The sequence below is a fragment of the Cariama cristata genome, unplaced genomic scaffold (genome assembly GCF_000690535.1).
Source record: "Cariama cristata isolate BGI_N322 unplaced genomic scaffold, ASM69053v1 scaffold18510, whole genome shotgun sequence".
NCBI classification, from domain to species: domain Eukaryota; kingdom Metazoa; phylum Chordata; class Aves; order Cariamiformes; family Cariamidae; genus Cariama; species Cariama cristata.
The window spans coordinates 61,436-72,499 of record NW_009594349.1 but is presented as its reverse complement, the minus strand read 5'-3'; the positions used below and the strand labels follow the sequence as shown (position 1 = coordinate 72,499).

At 37.1% G+C, this 11,064-nt stretch overlaps 1 protein-coding gene across 1 annotated transcript in view; it reads left to right on the top strand.

Annotated features, from left to right (window-relative positions):
- Window positions 1–1,624: 1,624 nt before the first annotated feature.
- SSBP2 (single-stranded DNA binding protein 2) overlaps window positions 1,625–11,064 on the top strand; it is a gene marked incomplete at its 5' end in the record, with an annotated part of 53,496 nt that continues 44,056 nt past the window's right edge. Inside the window, one exon of the mRNA XM_009697712.1 lies at window positions 1,625–1,714. Within this exon, the coding sequence (XP_009696014.1) occupies window positions 1,625–1,714 (90 nt within the window). The remainder of the gene's footprint in view (window positions 1,715–11,064) is intronic.

Below are 11,064 nucleotides of genomic sequence, written 5' to 3'. Positions count from 1 at the left end.
TCCAGTCTCATGAACTTCAGGTGGTGCCCAAAGAATTGCAGTGGCTAGCAGAGAACCGTCTTTATTTGCTACAGGTTTATAGCCTGGTTTAGGTGATTTGTGGTAGCCTCTTATGAGAAGGTATTACGATTTAAAAGTGTTTGCTACATCCAACTCATCTGACTGGCTTTTTCTGTAAATTGCAATAATACAGTATTTTAACACCGATCCTGCAGACCAGACCTTTGCATAAATAAGACCCTTTGTTACAGGATTTTCTGGTGAATCAGTCTTGCACTGAATTCTGAAGCCAGCACTTTCTGCAGTCTTTGTATTTTAATGATATGTTTTAGACTTTTGTTTGGAAAGAACATACAGCTTAGATGCTAAATATGCTACTGCTAGTTGTTCAGAAATTTGATTCTAAAGCACAGCTTAAGCCTTTGAAAAATCTGTGGCAATTAACTGAATATTTCCTTTTTACTTGCTTTAAAAAGGTCAGCCCTTCTTGGTGCCAGTTTTCAAATCTTTCCAGCATTATTCTTTAATTTGCTAGATAGTGTGCCAAACACCTGGAGATACAATTTCCAGATCTGCATCTTTTGGATATCGAGTGTGAGTGTACAATAGAGTGATAAGTTAATAAACATATGCCATTCATATTCTGTAGGGCAGATATTGGCAGGTCATTAGTAAGCTGCAAGTGGCTCTCAATGCATTGTGTGTGCATGAGTACTTTCACTGAAGGTTGTAAGCCTTTATAGGTGATTCAGCCTTATGCCCTACAGAAACATACTGCAGGAAGGAAGACTGCTAGAAATTACAAGTAATTGAGGTTCCAATACATGACAACAATAACAGTTTGGCTTCCCTTTTTGTGATGATCTCCTGCTTGTAAATTGCCAGAAGAAATATTCTTTACTTGCGTATTCCAGCTGAAGGATTTGCAAAGGTAAATAATTCCATCCGCTGATTCACTTAGAAATCCTTTTTCTTTTCCCTTCCAAAACTCAACCCGAATTCTTCTAATTTGTCATAGTGGTTATTTTTGGGGTTGGTAGAATCATAAGCATTACCAGCAGAATCGTGAGCATTCCTTCGTGTACTGTTTTGTAACAGAATCGTGTTTTGAAGCTTGATGTAGTTCTGAAAGAATACTACAGTCTGCTGAAATTATCTTTAAAGTGCTTGGAAATTGCTGGTAAAACGCATAAATTACTTTCTTTATTCTATATGTATATCCTTGTGCATGTGTGAGGATGTTTATACACTTAATACAAGAAAAAGTGTGCAAGTTACATTCACATTTGTATATATATAGACATACTGAGATACAATATTTTTTAAAATCTAGTCAAGATGTATCTGATGCATATTTGTATATCCGTGCAATCTCTAGAGTCCTTCCTCTCAATATATATTTGTTATTTTAACAAATCATTATACTCATATAAATGAAGACTAAACACTATACAGTTTTAATTTACCTACAGATGAAACAATGACTTTATGGCATATCCAGGGAATTACTTTCTGCATTTTTGTCAGGTTTTTGGTTTTTTTTTGGTTTGTGGGTTTTTTTGAGGGGGGGGTTTAATGCCTACCATGCAATGACAAAGGTTTATTCTCCCTTTGTTCTTTTCAGAGTGCTGCAGCAGCTCCCAGTCCAGTGCTAGGAAACATTCCCCCAGGAGATGGCATGCCAGTAGGTCCTGTACCACCGGGTTTTTTTCAGGTATTCAGAAAAATTATGATTACAGGAATTTTAGCATAGAAAATCCTCCGTAATGCTGTTTATAAGTCTGTAGAAAAGGTCCTGTTCTAAACTCTGTCTCACTATATGGTGCAATACTTGAGAGTTTATTTTTTAACAAAAATGAATAGGTGGAAAGGAAGGGATCGCTCTGACTGACAAGTATTTCATTAGTGAAATAGTACAGCACAACTTATTTCAGAATTTCAAGAATAAGAAATGGTGCCAGTTTATGAGTGGAGACTGAAAATGCTTGAATATAATTTTTAAATAATTTCTTATGATAATATACATACATTGCATTGAAACTTTAAAGTAAGAATGCTGTTGGTCGTGTTTAGCTCAGTGGTAAAGCCACAGGCCAGATTTTTAAGATGTTCAAGTTTCAGTGGGAATTAGACCTAAGCAATTAAGAATATCCCACTGAGCATCTCCTTGAACATTGAAGAACTCAACCCTAATGCCTAAAAAAAAAAGACAAGGATTTAGACCATGTCTTGCTTCTACTAAGTTTTGACATAAATGAAACTAAATACACAGTTAGCGCTTTGGACATTTAACAGTACAGAATACTATGATGGAAAAAATGGCAGCTTTTAGTGCAAGGCCAACCTAACAGTTGTAAGCTGAGATTGGACTGCTTCTGTGAGTGAGCTTGCATCTCCTCTTCACCAAAGGTCAGTTGTTTTTCTCCACATTGGCAAACTGTGGCTGTGCAGCAGGAGCAAAATGTAACAGCATCTCTAGCATTGAAACAGCTCTTTAGGAAGAACAGAAATTTCCACTTCACATGTTTGATCTCGTGATGTGAAAGCAACCACCCAGATTTCCAGGACTGTGTTGTGGGGAGAACATCATGATAGGATGTTCTGTAAAAAACAAGTGCTGAAATCCAGGTAGAGACCAGCGTATTTTTCCTTCTTTCCTGAGACAAATAGACAAAAGAAGCCTATTTCATCTGTGAAAAAAGAAGAAATATTTTACTTATTTTTCTGTCCAAATGTTGATTGTACAAAAATGGCACAATATCAACAATCTTTATTTACACTGTATGTAAATGACGAAGTTATTTGTATGGTCTTCCTTTTCCCACAGTCATAGAGGGAAAAACTGCTATCTGCAGTATTGATACCTGAACCTGGCATGAACATGTTGTTTCCTTCATCAGCTCGAAAACTGAGGCATGATTTTTAATACACGGGTGAAAAGATATTTGCAAGTGAAGTAGAAAATATCTTACTGTTGCCAGTCACAAAATCCTCAAGAGTTGGCAGAACTGATTAATTATTTTATTTCTGCTTTTACTGTTTTGAACAGCTGGTTAGTTAGATTTTTTTAAACAGAATTTTATTGCAATTTTTATATTGTATAAATATTTCATTTTTCTTATTTTAGCCACCCACTCCACTTGTAATGTCAAAGGAATTAAAGTTTAGAGTTCTTTTATGCCTTTGAGGACAATTAAGAGGGGGAAGGGGCACAGATAGGACAAGTATGTGAAGTATAGAGGAGGGAGTAACTATTTTAAAAGGTTTTGCAGGAGGAGGGTGTAGGAGTCTTGTTTTTAGAAGCGTGAAAATAATTACAGCCACTCTAGATCTTCAAAGATGTAAGAAAGACAAGATGATAGAAAGTTAAGTATGGGTAAACTTTCCTTGTCTGTCAGTATCTGAGTTCAGTCTTACTAGACGCCCCACCAACAACCTGCTCTTTTTGTAAGGCCTGGGATTGAAAATAAACAGAGGAAAATCCATTTTCAGTGTAACACAGTTTGTGACATTAATCAGAGCTATCATTGACTCAACAGCATGGCCAATGAGTCTTCTGCAAGGCAGGTTCCAAGACCTGGTCTGCACAGTCTGGTCTGGACTCCTCCAGATATCACCCTTCAGCTCTCCTTGAAACTGCTGAGTCTGTGCTATCGTGTCTCTCTGTAACATGCAATACTCAAGATTATTGCTTACAATTTTAATTGCTAGACATCTACTTGCCTCAGTTGAATGGCCTTGTCAACAGAACAAACATTTTTCAGGAGATTATTAGTTTTTGCTGTAGTCATCCTCTTAAGAATATACCTAAGGAAATAACATGCTAGTTGACAAATCCAACTGCAGATTCAATAGCGGATACATTGGTATGGTTGGGAGCAATCCCAGCAAGGGGAGCTAAGCCAAAATCCAGTCAGTTACATAACAGTGTGCTGAAACTGTAAGGTGTGTATAAAACAAATATGTACAGACAGTCCATGACAATGTGTTGTGGTGTTGGAGTGAGTGTTGGCAAGAAGCAGTTAATATCTGGTTGTAATACCATCAGACGGCGCTGAATCTTAACAATGTCAATTTATCTGAGGAAAAGAAAATATATTGGCAGACATAGCCATGTATGAGAGCCTTGAAAATTGACAAGCATCATCTACTGCCATAGAAAGCAGGTGAAATGACAAGCAGGAAAGAGAAACTCATGATCAAAACATACTACTTCCTTCATAGGTGCTTTCTTTCTAGTACACTTTTAACTAGACAATCAGTTTCTGTATACTTTTCTGCAGTTCCTCTGATCCCAACTATCACAAGAATAAACCAAATCACAGAAAACATGTTCATCTGTCTTGATCTGAATACTGACAAACTTCAGCCTTTCCAGGAACTGCCGCTCTTCTTTCACTGAGAGTTTGGGATTTAGACCTGCAACTCACTCCTAGATTGTGAAAGTGAACAAATGTGGGTTTTGTGAATCGGAAGATTATAGAAACAGTGGGAGAATGGTGCTTCTGCCTATATTTAGTTCACTAAGGCTTTGCACTACAAAAACATTGTAACATTTCAACTTTTTGCAACCTAAAATTTATCTAGAAGGTCATCCTGGAATGATAAGGATGCCTTTTGTTGCTTTCATGAAATGTTTGGATTGGCCTAAGCTAAAGCTATTGACAGCCGCTACCTTCCAGCTCTGCTTGGCTAACTCAGAATTGCTAGATAATTTAAAGTCATTTCATTGCTTATCAGTACTGGCTCTTGGTTTTGCACTGCAACTCTATTTGGGTGCGCAGCACTAACCACTAACTGGGATGTAAGCGAAATGGATGCTCTTGCTGCTGCAATTGCTTCTCATCAGACAGATCAGGGGAAGGTGGCAGCCTAGGTGGGAACTGCACGGGAAACCAAGAAACGTTACCTGGGTTCCAGTTTTATTGACACTGCTGACCACGAGCATTATTTCTGCAGCCTTTATTTGTTATAAAAGAAAAATAATGCAGTACAGTAGTATAGCACATGGAGGCAGATAAATGTGGAAGAAGTATGGTTTCTCAGACAGTATCTGGTAAAACTCTGCTCTTCATTAAATGAGGTTTTCACATATATGTAGGCCACTAGCGCTGTTGTTAATTAGGAGTCTCTGGCATTTTATGCCTATTCCACAGAGGTGGAGTTCTGAAGCCAGCAGCTGAATTTGTCTTGTGTCTCTGTGTACTTGTATTTTTAGACTTCAATTCAGGTGATGGATGATCATCACTACAATGCTGACAGTCTAAAATGCAATGCTTCACAGTGATACAGTGGAAGGAAGGTGGTAGAGTTGTGGACAACTATTATCTTCAACTAAAGGACATTTTTTAAAAAGAGAATTGTTTACAGTGTCAAAAATGAAATTTGAAAAGTCAAGAAAACAGGTTTATGTGGAGTTAGGATGTATCTCAGTTTCATCCACTGATGTAATGTAACTTTAAATTTCAGAGCTACATATTTTTTTGTCCTCCTCTTCTTTCAGTATGTAGAATAGATGATACTTTTGAAATAAATTGGGGTTATACAGTAACTGAATCTGCTGTTGGTCATTAGCAGCAAAACTAAATGTGTGGAACTACAGGAGGAGCAAAGACAATAGTTCTGTCATACAAGACTCTCAAACTCCAAATAGGAGAACCCAAACAAGTTTTAGAGTTGATTTTGTCTCAGGCTGAAATAACAGGTCAAGTGCAGTTCAATGAGGGTGATGGCTGGTGGGTCAGTGCTTCTGGTAAGTTACTTAGATACGGAGCCTCAGAGAAGGATAATAGTTGGGAGTCAGAGTGCAAACCTGGATGCTAAAAAGCGAAATGCAATTCATCCCTAAGTTACCCACGTTTTTCCTGGGTAAGTCATCTCAGTTCTCTTTCTTCATGTTTCTCCACCTGTTAAAACGGAATCTTTCAAGTGACAATCCTTTGAAAAGATTATGAATTACTTGGGCAACAGAAGTTGTAGAACTATATTAGATTGCATAAGGGTAAGATGGCTGTATACGTTTCAGAAATGCTCATTGAACTCCAGTCTCAGTCTTGAAATACATTATCAGTTTGCCAGTTTTCCTCTCTAGACCGCATCCTATACATGGAACTAAGGTGTGAGGAAGTCACTTAGCTACTGTGTTAATAAAATGAAGTAATTTAGCACATTTTCTGTGCCACTTTTTAGCATCAGTTACTCTGGTTTTAGTTTCTTCGTATGGTCATCCACAAAGATCAACGTGAGCCAGTCTTCATCCCTCTTTTTGAAGTCCTATCTGATACTTAAATAATAAGGCAACTGGAGGACTGAATAAGATTATAATAGTTATTTACTTTTGGGTCTAGGTGTTAGAGGATGCCTAAAATGTCAGTGACCAAAGCTTTGCATGAAGATCTAATATACTTATTTACGGTGGGTTAAATTCATCCACTTGTGATCAGAGAGGATTAGGTCATACAATTCAAAGACTCTCAGATTCTCACATCCAATTTTACTTCCAGTTTCTGGCCTTGAGGACGACCAGCATTTTTCACCAGAGTTCGTTCTGTGTGGTACAGAAGCTTTAATTGTGAAAGCCCTCTTAGATACAAGCACAGCAAGGTCTTCAAAGAGTTCAGTACTAGCTTTACTCCCTTCCTCTTGAGGACAATGAGATTGGAAAAAAATCATGTTTTATACTTGCCCGTCATGGTGCAATATACATTTAGAAAATAGCAACATGAGCATTTGGAAATATTGTCATGGAAATTTTGAAGCCTGGATACACTTCTGTTCCACACCACAGGCCAGGGTGCCCATGTGAAGCGTGAGGGGTGTGTTCAGATGCAAACTGCTGCTCTTCAGGTAGTGAAGTGCTGGCCCATTTCCATCCATCTCTTCACTGATCTTTAAATCAGCTAAAAAACATTGACATATGTTACATTTGTATTTTTGCAGACTATTTATTTGATCTTTGTGGACAGTATCAGCTTTAGTAAGTAAATAAGAGGCTAGAAGGAAGTTTTGGAGCTTGTATTCACTGAAATATTTTGAATTTTTAAACAGAATGAAAAATACTGATTTCACAGGTTTTTATTTGCCTTTTAGTTACTTTTCTGGTTTTAGCATACCTAAATGCAGAGTTAGAATCATGGAATCATAGAATGTTTTGAGTTGGGAGAGATCTTTGAAGGTCATCTAATCCCAACTCCACTGCAATAAGCAGGGACATCTTCAATTAGATCATGTTGCTCAGAAGTTCTAGGTTCTAATTCAGTGGAATTTGTCATGTTTCTCCAAGTTAGTGACAGCTAGTGCTGCTGAATATCTGACTCTGGTTGCTTACTTTTGCACTGCAATTATGAGAAACATTTAGATGTGTGTTTAATTAAACCCAGGTTATCTTCACCTCTTTTATTACATGGTTGGCCAAATGTTTGCCATGTCTGCATCTGTATAAGGAACCTGTCTGTTTTTTAAAGGCAGTCAGGCAGGTAAAAACATTGGGTTTGTACTGAACTCACCTGAGAGACATTGCTGAATAGTTAACTCACCAAGTGCCAACTGAGATTTAGAGGAAGCAGGTAGTTCCACAGTTGACAGTTGACTTGTTTAATTTGGTAATCTTTGTAAAAGTTAAATTCTACCACTGACTATACCTTTTCACATATAAGTAAAGCACTCTTTTAAATGCATTACTTTTTTTTCCAGCAAATTTGCTAAAATTTATTCTAGTTGAGCTGACCACTAAACATTATTTCCATAGTGCATATATATTCTAAAGGAATTGTCAAGTAGTTTACTTCATTCACCAATTTGTGATCATCAGATATAGTTGGAATGGCATGGGAAAAATGTGTCGACACCATATTTGAAATACAAATGTTACATATTCCTGTTACATAAAGGGGGAAAAAAAACCAAAACAGACCAAACCCAACCCACTGAAGTAATGTAAAGCTGTCATGCCATCTGGTGGCAGTTGTTCATTCTCATTTTAGCTCAATCCATGTTACTCTAAAGTATGATTTTTAACCTTGTTGCACCTTAGTAGAGCTGACCTAATGCTTTAGGCGAGGATCATTACAGTAAGACACATGAGCAGAAAGAACTTTTCTATTTCTCTTTCTGCCTGGCACTACTATTTGCTATTAAAAAATTGAGTTTAAATAGGATTTATATAGTGAAAATAAACAAAGTAAGTTAGTGAATTAAAAATCAACAACAACACGCACCTCTTGCGTTTTGAGACTATTTATATATTAAAAGAAAATGGATTTGTAAGTGTCTGTGTAAGGCTGTAAAATACCTTTATAGTGTACTCTTTAGATTTATACTTATATTTACAATATTTATTGTAGAGTCATGGTATGATACATTTTTAAAAAATAGAGTTTGTATTATGGATTCACTGAACGCAGCATTTGATTAAAACAGTTAAATCTTTGCTATATGCCCCGAAGAAAACTAGCAAGCAAAATGGTAATTGAGCTGGTTTCCAAGAGGAAGTGTACAATATCTGGTCCTGCTAAAAAGTCATTGGTCAAAGACTCCCAAGCAAATATGAATGGCACCTTTACATCTCCTCAGATTCCACGACAGCTGGGGTTAAACTGGCCCATTTGTGGTTTTGCTTAGTCCTTGCACTCACTTTAGTCTAGCTTACGTGTAGTAGTCTCCTGGAAACTACTGTGTTGGCCATGGATCTGCTGGGTACCTGACCCTCTGCCTCAGCCCCTTCACACTTGCAGAACATCCTTCCAGATTGCCCATTTGAACAAGCATCCAGCAGTAAGGAAGATAAGGGAGAAATCCTCCAGCATCCCTTTAAAGCCATTTTGGAGTGGCTGTGTTGCTTCTATGAATTGTCCACTGAGGGGTCATTGTTCGCACAAGGAATGAGGTTTCCTAATTTCAGCTGCTAAATTACATGACTGAAGCTAGAAGATGCAAGTATCTCTCAGACTGGTCTTTGCAGGACCATAACGTGTATCTATATTGATTTAAAAACATTTTGTTTCTTTTTAAATCCCTTTGACCTGTTTGAACTATTGTCTTCCCTTAACACTCATATAGCTTCCTGGATTTCCAGGGCATTACCATTTATCCCCTGTCTTCAAACCGCCATACTTCATTAACAATGGTAGCATCCTGCATTGTCACTTAGCTTTCACTGCTGATCCTCATGTTTTCCCCACTTTTTGCAGCATTGCCTGTATTTTTTTTTTAAATTAAAATGTACAAATCATTAAAAATTAACTAGAACATAACTGCAAAATTTGCTGGATTTGCTATATTTTCACACTCATCCTGAATTCCAGTGGAGCAGATGAGGTGATTGTGGGTGAAGGAGTGAAAAGTTAAAGAATCGAGCCCTGAGCAGAGCAGATACAGTGAAGTCCCAGAAGTTTGAAAAGCATTGTGGATTGTTAGAACATTACTGTGAGCAAGCGTAACTGTTAGAACAAATTAAAACTGCTCAGCTTGAGTAGCTAAATAAGCTCTGAGCCCTCGCTTCCCCCGCCTCCCCTTCCACATGTATATCTCAAGCAGCCACAGACCCACTGCTAGTTGGGGCGTGGTGCAAGGGGAAGAGGTGGAATTGGGCACAAGTCATTTACCTAGGAGATGTATTCTGAATGTTATAATCTTACCCTGAAAATTCATGTTCTTTTTTTTCTGAGATAAACCTCCGAAATTTAAGGGTACTGACCATACACCAAAATTGGCATTATGGTTGCTGCTGAAGCGGTACTGAAGAGTAGGGGAAGGGTTGTCATTTATATGTGATGCTTCCTTCTACTGAGGTTAAATCAGTTCCTGTCATAGTCTGACTCTTGCTTTTTACCTGAGCCACAAGTGCTTGGTTTGAAGCCAAAATCCTTGGATAATGATAATGCATGTAGTTTTGAAATAATGTATGTATTAAGTACTTAACAGCAGGAATAACAAACTCCAGCTTGTCATTGTCAAAATTGTTCCAAAAAAGGAATCATATCTCATAATCGCAGGTGACTGGAAGGTTTCCTAAACTTAAGGAAATGCTTTCTCAGGCTTTGTGATCTGTGTGTATGATGTCTGATTCTAAAAGTGCAATTTATTTATTTTTTTAAAAAAGATGATACTTCTTGATGTTTTAGTTTTAGCTTGTCAGGTTTGAAATGCTCTACTTTCTGTAGTATTTGCATTAAATAAAAATTAAAGTAAAAACTCTTAACCTGGTTTAAAATGCATGTAAGTAATAGCCCTTCTAAAATTGCATTTCTTTCAAAATTTCCCCTAAATATCAAGTGCAGAACTTAGCCCCTTTCTCTCCCATTTGCTATATCTTCTTGAGCGTGACATAATGATATTTCCCACAAAGTGAGACAGATATAATAACAGTACAATTCCTAAAGATCATCTCGTCTTTAGGAATCAAAAGGAGTGTTATTTGCTTTCTCAAATTTCTGGAGAAGTAGCGAGGCGAGTGGGCAGATCCTACTTTTAGCATCACAGAGAAATGGTTAGCTAGGGACAAAAGGTTGTGGTTTGGTTTTTTTTAAAAGATATTTTCTTTCTTTGTTTTTCTATGCGGAGTATGCAAGTTATAGATTGCAGTATTCTTTCATATGATGGAATGAGTCCTGTATTTCTTGACCAGGGATAAAGCATTAATTTTGTTTGAAATGCTAGTATTGTTGAAACTTTTGGAATTTTAGATGTGGAAAGTCAGATGTCTGTCAGAAGGCTTTTCAATTTTTAAAAAAATTTTAATTCTGCTCTATACTCTAAATTTAATCAAACCTCTTCCTGTTGCTATTTATATGTTGCCAGAGCATGTCAGGTGATAAATACAGAAATTATTTTTTCAGGGGTCTTTGTCTGAAGCACAGAGAACTTGCTTGTGGAAATAATTTTCATCATCAGAAAAGACCAACGTAGAGAGAAATCCTGTCTCAGTGCTGAGAATCTAACATGATATTATGTGAAACAGTGTAGATGGAAACAGCTACTTTGATTTATACTGGTAGATTACAAGATGTGTAGTGTGTAACCCAAATTTCATCTCTGAAATACTTTAGCAAAATACAAAACAAAGAC